At 52.2% G+C, this 22,535-nt stretch overlaps 2 protein-coding genes across 2 annotated transcripts in view; one reads left to right on the top strand and one right to left on the bottom strand.

Annotated features, from left to right (window-relative positions):
* Nucleotides 1-17,415, bottom strand: part of LOC116574092 (calpain-8-like) — an 81,529-nt gene extending 64,114 nt beyond the window's left edge. Inside the window, 4 exon segments of the mRNA XM_032314615.1 lie at nucleotides 1,382-1,442; nucleotides 2,759-3,080; nucleotides 10,168-10,237; nucleotides 17,142-17,415. Of these exon segments, the coding sequence (XP_032170506.1) occupies nucleotides 1,382-1,442; nucleotides 2,759-3,080; nucleotides 10,168-10,237; nucleotides 17,142-17,384 (696 nt within the window). The 5' untranslated portion in view covers nucleotides 17,385-17,415.
* On the top strand, nucleotides 4,767-6,529 carry LOC116574228 (NEDD4-like E3 ubiquitin-protein ligase WWP1). Its single transcript, XM_032314884.1, has 2 exons — nucleotides 4,767-4,917; nucleotides 5,007-6,529. The coding sequence occupies exons 1-2, from the start codon at nucleotides 4,877-4,879 to the stop codon at nucleotides 5,935-5,937; spliced, it is 972 nt and encodes a 323-aa protein (XP_032170775.1). The 5' UTR covers nucleotides 4,767-4,876; the 3' UTR covers nucleotides 5,938-6,529.
* Nucleotides 17,416-22,535: the final 5,120 nt, after the last annotated feature.

The following is a 22,535-nucleotide window of genomic DNA, read 5'->3' as shown; positions in this document are numbered from 1 at the left end:
GCCCAGTGGCCCCTGTGTGTTTACTCCTGAGTCTCCCGGTCTGTGGGAATGGGGAGCCCAAGAGGACATGCACTAGGCATGACAGCTCCCATGTCCGCCAACATCTGCAGCAGGAGAGATGGCAAGTGACAGTTCCCAGCACAGGCCCCGGAGGGATCTGACAGAGTGACCACTCTGCAGCCCCTCTGACATCCATCCCGCAGGACACACGCATCCTCGCAGCCCCTCTGATGTTCTCGAGCCTGGCTGAGCTGTCTCCATCCACCCACCCAGAAACTCCTCACGCATTACAATTCAAGGCACAGAAACTCCGCGTCCCTCAGTTGCTGACATCAAACAGGGCTGCCCAGCTGGAGGAGCTTAATTTTCTTTTCATCTGCCTCACTCAGGACACTGCACAGGTCCTCCTGGCACTCGGGCAAGCGTGGGGCCCCAAGGGGGGGTGTTTGGATTCCTGCCAGAACTGTCAGGCGTGAGTGGACTGTTGGTTCAGGAACACATCCAAATCAGCACATGCCCCTTCAAAGTCCTCTTGGGGGGATGGACTTCTATTCTGCTGCTCAGAACATTTCAGGAACTTGTTTGGGGACCTGCCTTGAAGCCTGTGGCACAATCGTTGGGTTCTTCTCCATAGGGACATGGCTTTGACCTTGGACCACAGTTTTAATTGCCAGAAGCAGCCAAGAGGCATTTGGATACAAGAGGCTTTTGGTGGTGAGTAAGGGGGGTGGAAAACCTGGGAAATACCTTGATGGACGAGTCCCTCCTCGCCAGCCACCTTCCAGTCAGATCTGGCTGTGGGTTAGAGTTTGGACTAACTGTAGAGCTAGAATGGGGGGGTCCTGGGTCACTGACCTCTGGGAAAGTCAGGGAACTACCTAAGCTTTGTTCTTCCTATGTTTTATTTGGGTAATACAAGTAATGGGTTTAATAGTTATTAAAACAATAAAGAGATTTTTAAAAATTACGCTTAAATAATGACCCCCTAGAACCTTCCACCCCCTTCACCCTAAGGCCTCAGGACTTCCGGTAAATAGCAAACTGACCCGAGCCCTAACAATGAGGGTCTCTGGTTTTAAGTCCACCAAGAGACAGTCATCCTGAGTTAGGCTTTGTTACAACAGAAAGTGCTAAATCAGAAATTCCCTTTAGGTCTGAACACCTAGTGTTATTATAAACCATAGGTAGCAAGAACTCAGGGTCCAGCTTATTGGGCACTTCCTAATTGCCAAAGGGAGAAGTAGAGCTGCCCCTGGGCCACTGGCTGAAGGACAGGTGAGGGAAGCAGGGACAGAGATGAGGTCAAGTGCTGGGATCTCTGCAGTAGCCCCCTTATGAGGCTGATCAGTGACAGGAGCAGGAATAACAGTGAAGCCACTACTTGGTTGAAGATGAAGCCTAAGTGGAGGGCATTCATGGGGGCTGTGAGGGTGGCACAGAGCCTGGAGGCAGAAAGGAGGGGAGACGGCAGCCTCAGGGACTCTGCATCCACTGATGGCAGGGAGATCCAGGCAGGTTGGTCCCTCCCCAGAGTGGTGGTGGCTGCAGGGTTGGGCCTGGGAGCCCTCTAGGGAGAACAGGCCTGACCCTGCACAGTTGTACCCCCCTAGGGCCACCCAGGACCCCCAAGGACAACTTTGGCATAAGTACCAGCCAGCCCTGGAGGCTGTGATTTATAAAAAGAAACGCAGGCTGGGTCTTAGATCTGCATCTGGGCTCAGAGCTCCAGAGAGGCTAGGCAGTCCTCTTCTGCACAGTTCTTTTGTTATGTTAACAAGGTGGCTTAGGAAAGCCCCTAGGTGACCCAAATGGTTGCCAGGAGAACCAACCCCAGTGAGTGGGTTGGACATTTAAGAGCCATCCCATCCCCTGACCCTGGGACCCATCAGCAGTGGTGATTCCTGATTCCATCAGGCCTCTGTCATGAAGCCTTCAGAAATACCCAGAGGCCGGGGCTCACAGTGCTCCTTGGCGCACACGTGCAGGTTTGGGCAATCAGCGTCCCTTCCCCAGACCTCATCCCATGCCTCTCCTCCATCTGGCTGTGCCTGAGCTGGATCTCTGGTAGGAACCCGTGCTCTGGGGAGTGAGATGTTTCCCAGCGACGGGTCCTGAGGCCCTCCATCTGCAGCTGATGGGTCAGAAGCACAGGGGGGTGCGGGGGAGGACAATGGGAACAGGAGTCTGCGGTCTGAGATATGGGGGGACAGTCTCGTGGGACTGAGCCCTTAGCCTGTGGGTCTCACACTCTCTCTGGGCAGACAGCACCTCATAACTGAGTGGGATCACAAGACAACCCCGGGAATCACCCAGGGGATCTCTGGCCTTCCTCATGTCTGAGCCCATCTTGGGGAGGCTGGAGACAGGCCGGCCTTTAAGAAGTAAGAAACCGGACACAGCTTTGTAATAGAGCTTGAAGTCCGGAATTGTGATGCCACCAACGTTGGCTTTCTTTTTCAATATCCCTTTGGCTATTCGAGGTCTTTTCTGGTTAATCTCACAAACAAACTGAGGTTGCTGGGGGGAGGGGGGTTTGAAGAAGGGGGGTAGGATTATGGATATTGGGGAGGGTATGTGCTTTGGTGAGTGCTGTGAAGTGTGTAAACCTGGTGATTCACAGACCTGTAGCCCTGGGGATAAAAATATATGTTTATAAAAAATAAAAAATTATTAAAAAAAAAAAAAAGAAAGAAACCGGGCACAGCGCGCGGTGCGGGGCCGGCGGGGAGGCGCGCGCTCGCGGCGCGGCGCCGTCTACGGGAGCACGCGGCGCGCTGCTGAGGAGGGAGGTGTGGGGTCCGCTGGGGGTGGCGCGTGGCCGGGGTGGGGTTGGGGGGAGGGTCGGGTGTCGCCGAGCGCGGCAAGCGGGTTCCAAGTGGCTGCAGGCGGCCTGGGCTGCCGGGGCCGACGCCTGGGTGGCTGCTGCCGCCGCCGCCGCCGGGCCTGCTGCGAGATGGCGATCTTGGGCGCGGAAGGGTGAGGGCGAGCGCCGCTGGAGGAGGCGCCGCTGCTGTGGCCGCCCGACCGCCGGGAGCCGACAGCTTTGCGCCGGGTTTGTTTCCTCACTAGACTATGAGCTCCTTGAAAGAAGGAATCGTGTCTTACTCATCTTTATATCCCCAGTGTCTAGCACAGTTCCTGGTACATGTATAAGCTGAATATTGGGACATGGCCACTGCTTCACCACGGTCTGATACTAGTAATAACCACAGTGGAAGGTTACAGTTACCGGTAACTGTTTCTAGTGCCAAACTAAAAAGAAAAAAGAACTGGTTTGGAACAGCAGTATATACAGAAGTAATTGTAGATGGAAAAATTAAGAAAACAGCCAAATCCAGTAGTTCTTCTAATCCAAAATGGGATGAACAGCTAACCGTAAATGTGACCCCACAGTCTACATTGGAATTTCGAGTTTGGAGTCATTATACTTTAAAAGCCGATGCTTTATTAGGAAGAGCAACAATAGATCTGAAACAAGTTCTGTTAATACACAATAGAAAATTGGAAAGCGTGAAAGAACAATTAAAACTTTCTTTGGAAAACAAGAATGGTATAGTGCAAACTGGTGAGTTAACAGTTGTGCTCGATGGACTGGTGATTGAGCAAGAAAATCTAACAAACTGCAGCTCATCTCCAACCATAGAAATACAGCAAAATGGTGATGCCTTCCGTGAAAATGGAGACCCTTCAACAAGACCAACCTCCAGGTTGGCTGTTGAAGGTACTAATGGAACAGATAATCATGCACCCACAAGCAGTCTAGTTCAAAACTCATGCTGTTCATATGTAGTTAATGGAGACAGCACACCTTCATCTCCGTCTCAGGTTGCTGCCAGACCCAAAACCACACCAGCTCCAAAACCACTCACATCTGAGCCTGCCAATGACACTGTTAGTGGAGAATCATCCTCATCTGCACCAACCGATAATGCTTCCACCACCGGTACTGCAATAGTATCTGAAGAAAATGCCTTGTCTTCAAATTGCACCAATACTACTGTTGAAGATCCTCCAGTTCAAGAAATACTGACTTCCTCAGAAAACAATGAATGTATTCTTTCTAACAGTGCAGCATTTGGATCTGAAACGAGAAGTACTTTAGACCTTGCTGCCTCTAATTCTGGAAATAATTCTGCTTTTGAGGCAGCCAAATTAAGACAGCCAGATGGGTGTGTGGAACCTGTACGGCAGCAGTCTGGAAGTACCAACACAGAAACGTTGCCATCAGGGTGGGAACAGAGAAAAGATCCTCATGGTAGAACTTACTACGTGGATCATAATACTCGAACGACTACGTGGGAGAGGCCACAACCTTTACCTCCAGGTTGGGAAAGAAGAGTTGATGATCGTGGCAGAGTTTATTATGTGGATCATAACATCAGAACAACAACCTGGCAGCGGCCTACCATGGAGTCTGTTCGAAACTTTGAGCAGTGGCAGTCTCAGCGGAACCAATTGCAAGGAGCTATGCAAGGGTTCAACCAGAGATACCTCTATTCGGCTTCAATGTTAGCTGCAGAAAATGACCCATATGGGCCTTTGCCACCAGGCTGGGAAAAAAGAGTGGATTCAACCGACAGGGTTTACTTTGTGAATCATAACACAAAAACAACCCAGTGGGAAGATCCCAGAACTCAAGGCTTACAGAATGAAGAACCCCTGCCAGAAGGCTGGGAAATTAGGTATACTCGGGAAGGTGTTAGGTACTTTGTTGATCATAATACAAGAACAACAACATTCAAAGATCCTCGCAATGGGAAATCATCTGTAACTAAAGGTGGTCCACAGATTGCTTATGAACACAGCTTTAGATGGAAACTTGCTCACTTCCATTATTTGTGCCAGTCTAATGCACTACCCAGTCATGTAAAGATCAATGTATCCAGGCAGACACTATTTGAAGATTCCTTCCAACAGATTATGGCATTAAAACCCTATGACTTGAGAAGGCGATTGTATGTAATATTTAGAGGAGAAGCAGGACTTGATTATGGTGGTCTAGCAAGAGAATGGTTTTTCTTGCTTTCACATGAAGTTTTGAACCCCATGTATTGCTTATTTGAGTATGCTGGCAAGAACAACTATTGTCTTCAAATAAATCCAGCATCAATCATTAACCCAGACCATCTTTCATACTTCTGTTTTATTGGTCGCTTTATTGCTATGGCACTTTTTCATGGGAAGTTTATTGATACTGGTTTCTCTTTACCATTCTACAAGCGTATGCTAAGTAAAAAACTGACTATTAAGGATTTGGAATCTATTGATACTGAATTTTACAACTCCCTTATCTGGATAAAAGATAACAACATTGAAGAATGTGGCTTAGAAATGTACTTTTCTGTTGACATGGAAATTTTGGGAAAGGTTACTTCACATGACCTGAAGTTAGGAGGTTCCAATATCCTGGTGACTGAGGAGAACAAAGATGAATATATCAGTTTAATGACAGAGTGGCGTTTTTCTCGAGGAGTGCAGGAACAGAACAAAGCTTTCCTTGATGGTTTCAATGAAGTCGTCCCTCTTCAATGGCTGCAGTACTTTGATGAGAAAGAATTAGAGGTTATGTTGTGTGGCATGCAGGAGGTTGACTTGGCAGATTGGCAGATAAATACTGTGTATCGACATTATACAAGAAACAGCAAGCAAATCATTTGGTTTTGGCAGTTTGTGAAGGAGACAGACAATGAAGTAAGGATGCGACTATTACAATTTGTCACTGGAACCTGCCGTTTACCTCGAGGAGGATTTGCTGAGCTCATGGGAAGTAATAGGCCTCAAAAATTTTGCATTGAAAATGTTGGCAAAGACACCTGGTCACCAAGAAGCCACACATGTTTTAATCGCTTGGATCTACCACCATATAAGAGTTATGAACAACTAAAGGAAAAACTTCTTTTTGCAATAGAAGAGACAGAGGGATTTGGACAAGAATGAATGTGGCTTCTTGTCTTGGAGGAGCTCTTGCATTTAAATACCCCAGCCAAGAAAAATTGCACAGATAGTGTATATATAAGCTGTTCATTCTGTACAGTGAATTTTCTGAACCTCTCAAAGTATAAATATTTTTCATTCTTCCACAGAAATATGCAAAACAGTTCATCCTTTTCTACTTTATTTATTGTTCCCTTGAAGTGACTGACCAGGAAAAAGATCATCCTTAAATTTTGAAACAAGCAAGAAACTTTATTAAAAATAAGTATATATCTATATAAGCATATAAGATAGTGGCTCTAGTTTTATAGAGCTCCAAGTATATTAAACATGACAGCTGTTCATTCAAGAAATAATCTGGATTTGCTTTACCTTGTTTCTAGTATCCAGAGGAAAAAGCACAAATTGCTTCATGATCTTCTCCCTTATATAACACCTTTTGAGGGTGTTTAGTTGCATGGCTGTTCAGGAAAGTATTAAGGGCTTAGGCCAAATCTTACTTTGAGTATGTTAAAAAATGCTGCTGGCTTTTCTGAAGGACAGGCATTTGAACCTGTCAGCTCATTCTAAATAAATACAATAGTTGAAAATTTTCCCTCTTTGCTACATCACTAATACAGTCAAAGTAATGAATGAAACCATAATGTACATGCAAGTCGTACACTATATCTGATGCCATTTAGTTTATTCTAGAAATTGGAAAGAATTCATTAAGCAGCAAAGAGGTTTGTTTACATGTTACTTTGGGATGCTAGGTATTTATGGAGTTAAAAAGAGTCAGGTACTTAAGTACTTTTGTTTTTAAATCTGTGATGTTCTTTAAATTTAACTCATAAGAAACTGATGCAGTTTGATACTTAGGAACATATAATAAGGTAATGTGAACATTTTTGCTTTTGTGTTCAGAGTTTTGGTTTTATAAAACCAGATGGACTGAAGAGTTGTATAAGCATTTGAACACGCAAATGAAAACTATTTTCTATTAGTGTTCATATATCCTCATTCCTCTTAAATTCATGAAAATTTTATGATCTGAATTATATAGGCATATTAAAGACTCTTTTGGTCCCCACCCCCCTTTTTACATAGATCATTATTTTTGTCCTAATAACTTTTTAATTTTTCATTATCAAGGGCATTTGCTGAACTACAAAGATGTATAACAAATTAAAATCTGATGTGAATGATATTAATGCTATTTTAGCAAACTGGGCTTCCTTATTAACAAAAATTGCAATTTCCATTTGTATCATTTCAATATGCAGTGTAAATTTCAGGAAGTTAAAAATTTTTTTATAACCACAAACTGACATCTTACAATGTTATCTGTAACATATTTAACTGCTAAGTACATATGGAAAATACTAGTAAATACTAGTATACAATTTAATTTCCCTAAACAGTTTTTGTTTTGCCAAAATTTTATTTTTCTACATACTAGATCATGTTCTGCACTTCTATTCAAAGTTCATAGTAAAGACGAAATAAAGACAGTGATCCACTAAAAAAAAAAAAAAAAAAAAAAGAAGAAGTAAGAAACCACCCAAAAAGGTGAACCAATGAGAAACACTGATCCAAAAGAAAGGGGAACCTTTCAGAGACAGGTTGTGGTCAGCAAGAGACAGGCTGCAGGCAGGGAACTGTCCAGGGGAGCAAGCAACACTGTGCCACCACATGTCCAGCCCTGACATGGATGCTGACCTGCTCATATGGGCTTGTTTGTCAAAATCCAGCTTCGGTGTGCCCTGGGGTTCACAGGCCAGTGTGATTTGGCTCTGATGCCTGCACCAAGCCATCTCAGGGTGACCACCAGGCCTCCTCCAGGCCCTCCGAGCCCCATAACTATACCACTCTTCCTTCCCTCTAAACCATGCCACCGCCAGGCCTCATCCCTGCCTGCACCCCTGCAGAGGCAAAACTGGACACTTCTGACCTGGGAGACAGCAGCTGAACTGGGTTCTCAGGGCACCACGCTACAGTCCTGGCCTCCTCTGTGGCCAGCCTCCATCCCACAGATGCCCCTCAGCCCTCTGCCCAGGTTCCTCCCAGGGAACAATGCACCTAGCCCTACCCCATCGCAGAGACCTGAGCTTTCCTCGCATCTATGGAGGCCATGCTGATGGGGTGAGCTGTGGGTCCCCCAAGGAGACGGAGCAAGGAGAGGCTGGGACCAGCACGGTGCCCCTCCTCAGCCCCAGCCCTGCGGACCCAGGGGGCTTCTGTTTGGCCCATGTTTCCCAAAACACATCCACTTAGCTCCTGGTATGGAGCCAAAGCCACGCTCTCCTCTGGCAGAGGCCGAGCCCCACAATAAGAGGGCATAGGCCCCATTCTCCACACAGCTGTTGGGAGCAATCGAATCTTCAGCATCGCAGATTTCCCAGGCTTCATGCACCTAAAATCACGTCTCCAAAGAAAGCCAGGCCTTGGGCGCTGGCCAAACACTACCTCTGATGGTTGCTAAGGGGCTCCTGCCTCTGGGAGGATGGCCTGGCTGAGCAGGAGGGAGCCAGACACCCACCAGGACCACTGCTGTCACGCAATGACCAGCACCCCCATGCAACAGGACAGCATTTGCCACGACACTTGTCGTTGACAACGGAAGAGACAGAGCTCTGCCGCCTCACTGACGGGACAAGGAGCAGTTCAGACACATGGGGCAGCGGCATCCAAGGATGGGAAGCAGGAAGTGACTTGTCCCAGCACAGCTTCCCAGTGTCTAAGGTCATGAATTCAAAACAGTAGTAAAATAACAGCAAGAGTAATGAACATGTTCTAACCCCAGAGGAGACCCCACTGTGTGGTGTCAGATGCAAGCACTCTGAACACACGTTGTTGGCGGCACATCCTGTCTCCCCGAGGGGCACCCGGCACTGCTCTCTGATGGGGAACCCTCACCCACCACACAGGCAGCCTGGCTGACTACGGCACTGTGACTCGGCACCTCCAGCACCCCCGGCACCCCCACACCCAGGAGCAGCCACATTTCCACTGCTGGAGCCTCGCTCCCGCCACAGGCCCTCAGCCCCCTTCTGCTCCATTCATGCAAAAAGCCAGCACGAGCAGGGCTGACCCCGGGCTCCTGCTGGTCCCCACTTCCTTCCCACAGGTTGAATTCTAGAGCAGTAGAGTCCCTCTGTGCCCGGCCAGCCGCCCGCACTCACCATGGCAACACCCAGGATCCTCGGAAGCCCTCTTTTCTCCTTGCTCAAAACCATTCAAACCTCTATGCAAGCCGCAATTAAAAGGCACTTATTCAATAGCTTTTCCGAAGTTAAAACACTGTAGCAAGAAGCTGTTAAAAGCGTACGTTCAGAGCTGTGTTTCCCTGAGACACATGCTAATTAGGTTAAACACTGAGCTCAAAGTAAAAAGGCAGAACAAGGAGGGCCAGGATGCTGTGCCCTGGCCCCCCCCCCCCCCCCCCCCCCCCACTGTGAGCCCCACACAAACGGCTCCACGGCGCAAGGGCTTGGGACACAGAGGCCATGGCTCTGGGCAGCGGGAGTATGACCGTTGGGGTGCCCGGAACATTCCCACAGTTCTGCACTCATGCTCTGCGAGCTCGGCCAAGGGGGTATCTGCGAGCAACGCTCGTTAAGGCCAGAACATGGGAAGCATTTGAAATAAAATGCCTGTGAATTTCGGATTCATAAAGGCTTCCAGCAGGCGGAAGAGAACGCGTTTTCTCGGCTGGAATGAGGGAAAAGGGAGGGCACCTTGTGAGAGGACAGGGTTTGCAGGCCCACGTGGACACTGGACTTCTGTTTGCTTTGTTGATCTTCACGGGTAGGATTGTTCTCCAGCGCCTGCGTCTCTGTGCCCGGTCCTGCCACCATCCCGGGCTCCCTAAAGGGAGCTCAGCTGGGAAGACGGGGTTCTCATTTTCTCACTCATTTTAAAGCATCTGCTGGGCCAGCCCACAGTTGTGCAGATGTGGCTGCTCCATCGGTGAATGGTGTCCACATATAGGCCACAACTGTCAAGCACCACCCGGCGCGGCTGTCCACTGCGCACCTACAATCCTGGCCCATTGCTCCCGCGTGGAAGGGGGTTCTGTGGCCTGGAGAGATCGCCCCGGGGAGCCACGGTTCTAGCATCGCAGACCCACGCAAGGAGCACCGTCTCAGAAACACACACACACACACAATATCGCAGACAGGACGTGAGGTCCCATTACTCATGTCACACACAGCCAGCCTTGCCCCAGATGGAGAGTCCCCAGTAACTCACCCAGACTCCCCTGACAGATGTCTGTTCGCGTGGCTCCATCCACAATGAACTGGGGGCTGGGACACAATTCCTGAACGCAAGGGGGACAAAACACGGGTCCCAAGACACCCCGCACTGGTCGCAGCTGGGGTCGGGTCGGGGAGCTCCACCGTCAGAGCAGAGCCTGGAGGAGGCCAAGTCACCTACTGTGAGTCCCTCACACTACTGCTGATGACTCTGCAGGCCAGCGAAGGGAGGAGGCTGTAGGGGGGTGCGGGGCTGGGGTGCAAATGGGGGTGCAGGGCAGAGGTGCAGGGTGGGGGTGCAGGCAGGGGTCCAGGGCAGCAACTGCACCAGCCACAGCCTGCCTCCCCACCATCCACCTGCATCAGTGTGACTGTGCATGCCGTGCCAAGCACTGGTGTGAGCGGCGGCCAGAGAAGGGCAGAGGCTGGCACTGATGTGCTCGAACATGACCTCCCTCTCAGACAACACCCCGTTTGCACAGAGAGCATTAGATCAACGTTCCCCACGCACTACATGCTGTGTGCTCTCATTAACTCCCATGACGAGCCCATGGCCCCAGGCGCTGATGCTGATGCTGAGGTGTTGGGGCAGGGAGGGCTGTTCATGCAGATGACCCGCCTCCTGCGCTCAGGACCGTCAGGGTGGAACCGGCCTGGGGCACCGCTGGGGCCCCGCATGCACTTTCTTCCCTGTTTACCCAGCACGACTGCTGGGCCCACCCTGCACACATAGCCTCAGGGGCAGGCACGAGGGTGATGGGGGAGGGAAAGAGCACAGACCTCACACTCGAAGTGCGTCCATCCTGTGTGGGAAACCCGGACTGACCTCCATGGAGAAGTCAGAGACAAGCCCAGTGCATAACAAGGGGTGCGGGCTTGTGCGCAAAGGGGGAACGTGAAATGCCTGGGAGGGGCGCGTCTGGGAGGCTCTCCGGGCGGGAGAGGATGCCTGCCCGTCGGTTAGACAGTCTAGGAGCAGGACAGGGGTGTCCAGCTAACCCCAGGCAGACGGTCACGGGCAGTCGTGGGTCTTCAAGGAGCAAAGAGGCCCCTGTGACTGACCGCAAGTGCATCAGAACGCCGGGGAAGCAGGTGGCGGGGCCAGCACCGGAACTGGGATCCTGCCCTGCGCTGGACTGTGGGTCCTGCAGTGACAGCCCCACACCCTACACAGTGCCACCAGCTCGCGTCTAAGTGGGGAACAGTGCCTTTCTGCTGGCTTTTTTTCTTCCAAGTAGTAAGAAAAATTCATTCACTTGTGTTTTGTTGAAAAAGTAATATATGCACATAAGTTGAAAAAAAAAAAGTCTAAGTAAATAATGCCCATAAAACTGAAATCACTTGCATTCAGAGTGCTCGCTGCTCACATTTCCTTTGTATTCTTTCAGAAACTGTCTGTTCTCATAAAAGCATTGACTATACATCCGTTTTTATCACAAATGTATTGTACCTCCTTTCCCAGCCCAGAGCGAGCCTTAGAATTTCATCCTAATTTCTGCAGCTCTTCAGCCAGCCCTCCGCGGGCGACCCTCCGTTCTATTCCTTTGTTCCTGCTTCTGCGGTCTCCAGGGCAATTTAGACCAAGACCCGGCATCAGCCAAGCTAGGTGTTCTCAAAGCTGCAAATGCAGAAGGTGGAGAGATTTGGGAAATTAATAATTAAAAAGGGAGGGGTAGAGCACCTAGTGGCTCCATCGTGAAGCGTCTACCTTAGGCTCAGATCATGATCCCAGGTTGTGGATGGAGCCGCACATAGGGCCCCCTGCTCAGTGGGGAGCCTGCTTCTTCCTCTGCCTGCTGCTCCCCCAACTCGTGCACACCCTCTTTCTCTCTCTGTCAAATAAATAAATAACATCCTTTTTTAAAAAGAGGGGACAAAAAAAATCATATTAAATTTCATTTGGCACAGGAACGTGCGGCTTCGTCGGGAAGGAAGGGAAGAGAACACTGAACGGGGTCTCGCAGACTCTCGCTCCTTAAAAACCCTCTTAAAATAGTGTTCTCTCCTATCACCCGTTCGTCCTTCAGTCTCCCAAATCTGGTTTCTACCTTCGACCAGAACCACAGAGGGAGAACGTTGCCCCAGATGCTGACTGCCCCCTCCCTCCTCGCCCCTGTGGAGTTCTCTCCCTTGGCTTCTGCATCCCTGCTTGCCCTTGTCAGTACCCTCACCTTCTAAATACTCCTCCTCCGTCATCCTCTCCTTCCTCTGCTCTGCTCGCCCTTCAGAGTCAGGGAGCCCTCCACCAGGGTCCTCAGTGCTCTGAATGATTCACGTCCTACGCAATGCCACATGCCAGGCACTCCCTCCTGGGACATCACCCAAACCCCAGCCACGGAGTATGATGATCCCCCTGATGGCTCCCCTGAGCCACACAGATCAGCCACCCACGTCACTGACATAGGTCACGTGCTGCCAACCTCAGAGACTCAGAGCTAACGGGTCCATGAGCTCGGCTACAATCTTGCATCTAGTGCGGGAGACAGACTGGTTCATGAGGCCGGCAGCAATTTCGCGGTTATAGGCAGAATGGCACAGAGTGATTTATAGACAGAGGATGTCCTGTCCTCACATCATTTGTTAGCATAATTCAAAACACCTCCGCCCAGAAATACCAACCAACAAGCGCAGTGACTCACAAGTCCTGTGCATTCTCTAGAGCCCACAGAAAGCCCTCCCAGTCACCACGTCCTGCCTGCAGGACCCACACTTGGGTGGGGGACACAGGGGAAAGTGGCAAGCAGAGCATTTTGAGAGGGGGGGGCTCCCATGCCCCATCCTTCCTTCTTCATAAGCAGCTCGTGTCTTCTCCATAATCGTGTTTACTGACATGTGGGTAAGGAACTCAGACACAGACACAGACCACAGACACAAATTACTCAGGCTTGTGCCAGCCCCTGACACAGGGCACGGGGGAGCCCCAGGCACCGTGTTGAGTCCGAGGCAGGAAGTGACAGGGACGCACATTCTCAGTGACCACGCTCCCCCGGGGCCATTCCGGGAGCTCTGGTCCAGGACTGCAGTACACCCCATGCTGCTGCTACGCTGGTCACCATCGCCATAGTTACGGCCACATCACGGCCCGGCACCCCTGCCCCTTCAGGTCCTGGACCCTTCGGAGCTTCCCGCCTCACCTCCATTCCCCCCCCCCCCGTACTCCCTCTCTCATTACCACCTTTCCCAGGCCATGTTCACTCTGAACAAAGGCGCAGAGCCTGCTTGGGCCTTCCTGCTCCCGCTCCTTCCCAGCCCTGCTCCAATGTCTGGACCTCCACATCACTGCCCGGCCCCCGTTCCACGGTCAGGTGTAACTGCTTCCTCTGCGAGCTCCCGTGCATGTCATTGTATGTGTGCTTCCCCCTCTGACATGAATAACAGAGACACTCCTAGTACTGAGCTCTGTTACATGCCAGGCGCCATGCGAAACCCTGCAAGGTAGATAATGCTATTTCTCCCCTTTTACAGGTCAGGGAATGGTGTCCTAGGGAGCTCTGGAAATCACGTGGCATCACAGGCCCAGTGAACAGCACAGAAGGGACCAGAACCCGATCCAGCTGACACCTGAGTCTGCGCTCTCATCCAACTGTCCTACTGTCTCCCTCCGACCACAGAGAGCGCCTCCGAGGCTCTGCGCCCACATGCACACACGACATGCGCATAAATAAGGCTGAACTGAAAGTCCCCAGCTCATCAGTCCAGAGCAGCGGCTGGAAGAAGGGCGGCCGCCTCCGACAAAGGCTGGTCCCCTTATCCGAACCCTTATCTCCCAACGGTCATACCCTCCACCTCTCCCTTAACCTAGGCTGGCTGCTTCCTGGGTCCATTTGGTGTGCTTGACCCACCTTGCTCCCCTCTCTGCATTTCTCCTTAAGATCAACGCACTCATCAAATGACAGAAATGCACAGAGAAAAGTCTCGTCCACTGGGCCATGCTTGGGCCCATGCACACCGGGCAGCCCTCAAACCACAGGCCCGGGCTGGCCGTGTACATGGCGAAATGGGGAAGCCAAGAATGGAGAGGGCTCTGCGGAGAGCTCCGCTGGTCTCACACACCACTGTGGAGTCTGCGACAGTGCCGCTGTTCTTGCCCAGTGCCACTGAGAACATCACCGTTGAGTCATGAGATCCCAAGCTTGACCCTGAGGTCTTCAATCTGGGCCAACCTGTCTTCCACCATTAGAAGAAGAGCCCAAGCAGACCTTGCATTTAGCAGCTTAAAAAATAGGAAAAAAAAAATAGGTGCACCTGAGTGGCTCAGTTGGTGAAGTGTTTGCCTTGGGCTCAGGTCCTGATCCCAGAGTCCTGGGATCAAGTCCCACTCAGGCTACCTGCTCAATGGGGAACCTGCTTCTCCTTCTGTCTGCTCCCCCACTTGTGCTTCCTCTCTCCCTCTTCCTTTCTCAAATAATTTTTTTAATCTTTTAGAAAAGTAGAGCAAAAATAGGCAAAAACACCTGGAAGGGGCAGGATGCCAAAGTTTATGATTTCAGAAAACATCTAAGTAGCAAGCTTCATTCTATCATCAAGAGGGCAAAAGCATCCACACATACATATTCAGCAGATCCCATCTGCTTTTCCCTCGGGACAGGTCAAAGTTAACACCTTTGTGAGAAGCAGGGCCATCGGAGCACTGGTGTAAAGTCCCCTGAGACCAACAAAGTCAGGTGTCACTCTCAAATGCAGCCGGGGACACAAAAAAGCCAATGACCCCATTTAAACATGAGCAAATGATTCGAATAGACAATACTCCAAAGAAGACATCCAAATCGCCAACAGACCCACGAAAAGATGCTCAACATTGCTAATCAGCAGGGATACACAGATCAATGGGGCTCCTGGGTGGTTCAGTCATTAAACGTCTGACTTCGGCTCAGGTCCTGGGATTGAGTCCCACATCAGGCTCTCTGCCCAGCAGGGAGTAACTGCTTCTCCTTCTCTCCTTGCTTGTGTTCCTTCTCTCACTGTGTCAAATAAATAAATAAAAATCTTTTTTTAAAAGATTTTTTAAACTTTCTTTAAAAAGAAACCAAGAAAATGCATTTTGTTTCTTTTTTTTTAAGATTTTATTTATTTGACAGACAGAGATCACAAGTAGGCACAGAGGCAAAGAGAGAGGGAGAAGCAGGCTCCCTGCAGAGCAGAGAGCCTGATGCAGGGCTCAATCCCAGGACCCTGAGACCATGACCTAAGCCAAAGGCAGACGCTTAATCAACTGAGGCACCCAGGTGTCCCTGCATTTTGTTTCTTTAAAAAAAAAACATCAAAGGGGCGCCTGGGTGGCTCAGTGGGTTAAGCCGCTGCCTTCAGCTCAGGTCATGATCTCGGGGTCCTGGGATCAAGTCCCGCATCGGGCTCTCTGCTCAGCAGGGAGCCTGTTTCCCTCTCTCTCTCTCTCTCTCTGCCTGCCTCTCCATCTACTTGTGATTTCTCTCTGTCAAAATAAATACATAAAATCTTAAAAAAAAAAAAAAAAAGGAATCCCTTAAAAAAAAAAAATCAAAGATAGAATCACCAAATGATCCAGTGACTCCACTTCTGCAGACACCCGGAAGAATCGAAAGCATGGTCTCAAAGAGATATTTGAATAGCGTCTTCGTAAAACCGTGATACGTAAGAGCCAACGGGTGGAAGCAACCCACAGGCCCCTGGATTCATGAATGGGTGTAAACGCTCTGGAGGTGGTGATGGACAGCTGCAGCAGCGGAAATGCTCTTGGCACACACTTAACATGGTTAGATGGTCTTTCGTTAAGTGCGTTCTACCGCAATTAGAATAAGGAAAGGAAGGAAGGAGAGGAGAGACAGAGTGGGGAGGGAAAGCGCAATGGAGCAAGTGATCTCCTTAGGGCCAAGCAGAGTGTCCTCATCCCTGTGTCTCCCGCCCCGGGCTCCTTGGGGTGCTCCAGGTCCACTAGGTTGCAGCCTCCTGACACCCCAGGATCCCATGGCTCGTGGTTGTCCCCGTGGAGCACTTCCATCTTTCTTCCCAGGGTGTCCACGCCTCACCCATGTGCCTGTCTCCCCACCATCTCCATCAGAGTCAGGACCAGAGCTCACTCCTGACATCTCCCTGACCACTGCCCCCCCACCCCCCGACCAGTGCAGGCAACCCCCCCGCACAAAACACACCTGCCCGTTGAACTACCTCTTGAAGCAAGAATCTGAAACTGATTCTCAGTCTGGATTTTGCCCACACCTCAGATTAACCACACAGGTTTCAGGGGGATGGGAAGGTGGGCCATGGTGGCTGCAGGGCAGAGGGTGGAGGGGTCCTTCCAGCCATGGGAACTGTGTGCAGACCGGGTGGGGAACACAGCAAAGGGGCAGAGGTAGCTGGAGCCGGCCCGTGGTCCTGACCACATCTGAAGAGCCCTTCTGTCCTCATGCTCCCTCTTCCGCCACTGTTAAGAAGACAGGTCCCACAGCTCAGTTTTCCCATCATGGTTGAGGAGACAAAAGGGGCCTGGCCAGGAGCTCCAAAGCCTAGTCCCTTGTGGCTCGTTTTGTGGACCAGACACAGGACAGAGCCCTTGATTCACTTGGGCTCACACCCACCCTGCAGAGGGGCTCTGATCCCGCAGCTCAGACCACGTGACAAGGGTCATGGAGCAGGAGGCCATGGGCTGAGGTTTGGGAAGGACAGTTCTCCATCCCCTGCCCTTGGGCACCATTTCACAGAGGAGAAACGAGAGCCTCATAGAGGTCACCTGTGCAAGGAAGGCCCAGCTGGGGTTCAAATCTAACTTGTCTGCTTCCAAAGTCCAGGAATGCTCTTCCCTCCGTCTCTTGCTCCTCCAAAAAGACTTTAAAGGAGGGCGAGGGTAGGGGGCGGGGGAGCTATTCTAAAATACGGACCTGGAAGAATGATTTCTCCCTCAAAGAATGAGGGAATTTCTCCCTCAGCTATTTGCCTGAAGAAGCGACAGCCCTCTGTCCCATCTGACACCCAGGAGCAGGCCTGGCTACTCACCGTGGGCCGTTTCCAGACAACACCTTGGGTTTGCGGGGAGTGTGGCCCCAGATCCTTGTAGCCCAAGGCAGATGGGCACGCAGGGAACTCTGGATCCTTAAAAAGGACTCCTGAGTCCAAGCACTGTCGCCTCAGGCTCTCAAAGTCCTGGCCCAAGTACTTCATGGCTTTCTGGTGGGAGCCAAGACCTTCGGCGGCCGCCCGCCGCCGGGCTACTCTGGCCACCGGGGCTGACATGGCCATGGGCTCCGTGGGGGACACAGGAGACGCGGGGCAGAGCGGCACAGGGTTGTCCGACACCTGCCGCAGGCGGCCGTCACCCTTTATGCAAGGGCCCACTCCCAAGGGAAGTGAGTCACACTGCAAGCAAATGTGTACCCACATGATAATGAATCTCACCCACCTTCCCCTTCAGTAAACAATTAGGAGGCTGGGAGCCTCAAAGAGCCCCTCCCTAAGAAATCTGTTGGGATGGCAGCCATCCCTGCCCCAGGCAAGGCCAGCTTCCCTGCCCTTGGCCCCGGTGGCCGAGATGGGAAGACAGGTCCAGCAGCTTAGGCAGGTGTCTATCCCAGCCGGGGCAGTGGCTCTGAGCAGGACGAGGGTGAGGGGCTGGGGCTCTGCCTCCCTTCCAGGAAAGTTTGATTCCTAATCTGCTAGGGAGTCAGAGATACCGGAGATCTGCAGGAAGGATCTGGGTGAGCCCCCAAGAAGGCGGCTCCGAGTGTGAACGAAGCTTTTGGGTCTCTGGCCCAGCTCCACCAGTAATTAGCTCTGTCATTTTGAGCAGCCTCCCTTCCCCTTAATGTTCTCCTCCCTAAAATGGAAGATAATAGTAGGACCCTCCTCTCAGACCAGCTGGAGCGTGAGTATGGCTCAGCAAGGCTCCGTGGTCCGTGGCAGTTGAGGCTGTTCCTGGCGAATTGGGGCTGGAAGGGAAGGCCCAGGGCTCAGAGTCATGGGCTCTCCTCCCAGAGAGGAAATGTAACCTGGGACTTTCTCGTGGCTCCAGTTTCCGGGGCCTGGTCTACTGGAAGGATGTGGACCCCATCTGTGATTTTTCTGCTAATGTTGACTATTGGAGTGTAGTTGACCTGTAACGGTCCATCAGTCTCAGGTGTAGACCAAGTGATTCAACAACTCTAGACATTGTGCTCCCCACTGAGAGCGTGGTGACCCCCTGCCATGGCACAACAAGATCAGCACAGTATTGTCATCAGTGTTCCCCTCTCTGTGCTTCCCGGCCCCATGACTCACTCATCACTGGACATCTGTGTCTCCCATTCCCAGGACCTGTCCCGCCCATCCCCCCCTCCCCACCGCACCTGGTCCTCCAGCGACCACTAGTGAGCACATGAGGGATTTCTGAACTTCAGTGCATGTGACAGCCTGGAAAATGGTCCCCCAAAGACCCGGGACCTAATCTCTGGAACCTATAAGTAACAGGTTGAAAAAGGACCTTTGCAGAGATGACCACGTCAGTGCTCCTGAAACGGGGAGATCATCGTGGCCCTAACTGCAGCCGCGAGTTCCCTCCCACGATGCGGGCGAGGGGGTGTGACAACAACAAGGAAGAGCTAATGTGTCCACAGAGACAGAGACTGAAGCCACACAGCCACGGGCCACAGATGCCAGCAGCCATGGGAACCTGGAGGACGCCCAGGGTCTCTGCAGGGAGACTGGCCTCACCAGTCAGTGGGTCTGACGTGGGTCCTGGAGTTAGGGACAGTCTGCACAAAACACTTAGGGGGCTGGGCAGGTCCGGACAAGCAGCCAGCTGTCCACAGAACAATATGGTTTCTCTGGGTTCACCAGAAGCTCCAGGCCCAAGCTGGCATCAGAGAGATGCACTGCAGGCCTAGCCCCGCCGGGGCCCCAACTTCACTCACTCGGGCCCTTTCCCTGGATTCACCATCAGCCCAGCGTCCACTGTCCCACTTCACCAGCCCCTAGACGTGCCCCTGGTCTCACCTGGTGGCCCCATCCTCCTTTAAAACCAGAACCACAGAACCACAGCTCCATTCCTTCTACACAGCATTCTCCTGAGCGCCGTGGTCTCCAGGAGAAATCCAGCTGCTCTGTTTGGGAATGGGAAGGAAATACTTACTCCCAGTGTTGAATCCATGGCCCAAGATCTGAAGCCCACTGGAGCAGTCTGACTCCACCCAGAGCGCTCATTTCAAACACAAATCTGGCCGTGCTGTTCCCCTGCTAGGGGCTGCCCAGTGCTCCAAGGAGAATGCAGAGGGAGGGGGCGATGTGGCCCGTAAGACCCTAAGCATCGGGCCCTTTCCTCCCTCTAGTCCCTGCTCCTGTCTTTGCTCCAGGTCCAGGAATGTGGGCTTCCACGTGGGGCACCCTCTGCTCACCCACCCCAAGGGACCCTGAAAAGGATCTCCAGACCCCGCCCCCCACAACCCACCCGCTCTGACACACTCTCTAGTGAGCTTCAACGCCCTGGCCGCGCCTGCACCCACCGGACTCTGACCCCCACAAAGACACCTGTCTGTGTTCTGTGTTCTGCTCCTTGCCCCTGTCTCTCTTGAGCCCCGAGAGTCCCCCGGAGTGTAGTGGGGACTGAACACATATTTGGCGAATGCAGGGGTTGGAGACGGCACACCTTTAGGTAGGGATGTCTGTGGACGAAGGGGGGGACCTCGCAGAATTTCTATCCCCAGGTCCCCTTCCCCCCGCCCCTCCAGGCATACCCCCGGCAGACTGATGGAGCGAGCAAGTCCTTCCTCCATAGCAGTGAGCACAGCTGGTGATGTTCTGTCTCCATGAGGGATTTTGCAGGGTGAGCGCCCTCCTTCCACCTGCCCGCCTGAATCCCCCCTCGTCACATCCAGAAGCTGTGAAATCAGGCCCTTCTCCTGGCAGACAGATCCAAGCCCTCATTACCCGGGTGGGAAAGCAAGGCACGCTGAGTCAGGAGCCTTCTGATCACGGGCCCCTCCTGCAGAGACAGCAGACGCCTCCCCATGATCCCACAGCAGCCTGTGCCTGGGGGGCTCCATCAACCAGGACAGATGTCTGCACAGCCTCACACCCCAGATACCCACAAGAGCAGCCTCCAGCTCCCTGCCTGGAAGCCCCGGGTCCCAGAGGCTGAGGAGGCCGGGCAGGATCGCCCCTCATGGCACCTGAGCCACACAGCCAAGCCAGAGCCCTGGGCTTGATCTACAGAAGGACCCGGGTTGTGTTGTCCCCTCAGCAAAGGCTGTGAGTCACCTAAAGACCTGAGTATGTGCTTTTCAGACAGTTACAGTTTGCCAAGCTTCCTGTTGTGCACAAATAGAACTTCAGGAACGAGAGGGCGAGAGCAGGCAGCACTCTCTCTCCTGGACCTCCTCACCTTGGAATTCTAAGGCAGGTAAGGGGTGACTCTGAGGTCAGGCGCTGCTGAGGTTCACGTTTTGAGAAATACCCAGAATAGGCAAATCTGTAGAGATAGAGAGGAGGTATTGGTTGTCAAGGGCTAGCCAGGCAGGGGAACTGGGATTGACTACAAACAGGTATGAGGTTTCTCTTTGGGGTGCTGGAAGTGTTTCCGAGCTGGATGTCAGTGACGGCCCCACAGCACAGCGAGGGTGCCAAGAATCACAGAACTGCGTACTTTTTTTTTTTTTTAAAGATTTTATTTTATTTATTTGACAGACAGAGATCACAAGTAGGCAGAGAGGCAGGCAGAGAGAGAGAGAGAGAGAAAGAGGGAAGCAGGCTTCCTGCGGAGCAGAGAGCCCTATGCGGGGCTCGATCCCAGGACCCTGAGGTCATGACCCGAGCCGAAGGCAGCAGCCCAAACCACTGCGCCATCCAGGCGCCCCAGAACTGCGTACTTTTAACTGGTGAGTTTTAGAGTGTGTGAATTTCTTCTCAAAAGAAAATAGTAGGATGGAGAAGACCCACTGTGATCCACGTGCTCGTTGGCAGTCTCTAAGGAATCCCCAGACCCCACCTGCCCAGGACAGCAAGTATCCCCTCATGCCCAAGAGTGCCTGAGCTGGAAGACCACACCCTGTGCACTAGCATGAGCAAGCAGGAGGGGCGTCCAGAGTGTGGGCTCACCCCTCTCCTGGTCTGGGGGTTCACAACACCCCCAGGAGGGTCCCAGCCAAGCTCAGCAACCAACCCAGATCCCACTGACCCGTTATGACAGAGTGAAGCTGTGAACGCCTTGGGCTGGATAGAATGTCAGGTCCACGGCTGATCAGAGACCCACAGAAGGTCTGCATGTAGACCGGATTGTCAGGCTAGCCCACAGTCACTCAAGTGGCAGAGCTGACCCCAGGTCTCCTGATGTTCATGTCCACGTTCTTGCCATGAAACAGGACCTGCACGGCCTGCAGCAGAGAGCCCTGACCCGAGATAGAAGAAGTTCACTGACTCGAGTGGCCTCTGCCCCACAAAGCTGCTGGGCAGAGTAGACACTGGGCAGAAGGATAAAAGAACAAACAAGCACTGTTCCTGCCCATGAGGAACACCAGTGTGGGAAAGACAGAGCAACACTTGGAGAAAGGAGTGACAATTCTGAGGGGATAGAGGTGAGGAAGGCTTCCTGGAGGAGGTGGCATTCCAGCTGGATCCTGAAGAACAAGAGACTTGAACTGGCTGGGGGGCTTGATGGAAGCCGTGAGGAGGGCACGTGGGACCAGGCAGAGCAAACAACACCTGGAAGGAGTGTTGGCACTCCAGAGCAGCTGCCGCGGGCAACGTCCAGGGACTGGTGGAAGGCGTGCAGGGCTCCACGTGTGGAACTCTTCTCTGGAGCTGGGAAGCCGCTGCTGACAACCAGGCAGGAGCTGGTGATGGCCATGTAGGGCAGTGGCCAGGGACCACGGCAGATGGGAGTTGTGCCCACTGAACCTCATCCTGTGATCCTTCAGAGAGCAGCCTGTCGCCTGGCGGCCTCCTGTGTGTTCTTATTCCTGTTGTCAGGGTGTCACTGTGTCACGTACTGCCTGCCCTCAGGCCCCGCTGCCCTGGCCACGGCTCCGGTGGCCATGGCTGCCGTGCATCGTCCATCTCCCCACTGGACCTCCTCCTTCGGCACACAAAAGGTGTCAGGGTTTCCGGCCCCCACAGCCCCGCCCCCTCCTTCCCTTTCTCAGTACAACACCGTTCCATCAGAGGCGCGGGACCCTCATGGAGCCAACTTCTCCCCACCCGGCCTCACTTCTTGTCACTTGGTCAGACGCTCAGCAGAGACCACTGGCCGATGGCCCTCATGACCATGAGGTTTGATGTCACCAAAACCAGTGCTCACTTCTCGTCCGCCTCTTACCCGACTGCCTGTAGCATTTGGACACAGGTCAACGCTCTTTCCTTCTGGAAAAGGAGAGAAAGAAACAATTGCATGAGGGATGTCCTTGAGTGGGTAAAAGGCCCACTAGG

This window comes from Mustela erminea, chromosome 15 (genome assembly GCF_009829155.1).
Source record: "Mustela erminea isolate mMusErm1 chromosome 15, mMusErm1.Pri, whole genome shotgun sequence".
Lineage (NCBI taxonomy): Eukaryota > Metazoa > Chordata > Mammalia > Carnivora > Mustelidae > Mustela > Mustela erminea.
The sequence above is the reverse complement of the archived record's forward strand: the minus strand, read 5'-3'. Positions and strand labels throughout refer to the sequence as shown.

Bases quoted from the DNA above. Each gene is read 5' to 3' on its own strand.
- LOC116574228 (XM_032314884.1), top strand. From the start codon at position 4,877: ATGTATCCAGGCAGACACTATTTGAAGATTCCTTCCAACAG. The intron at 4,918-5,006 runs ATTATGGCATTA...TGGTCTAGCAAG, and splicing joins TTGAAGATTCCTTCCAACAG to AGAATGGTTTTTCTTGCTTT.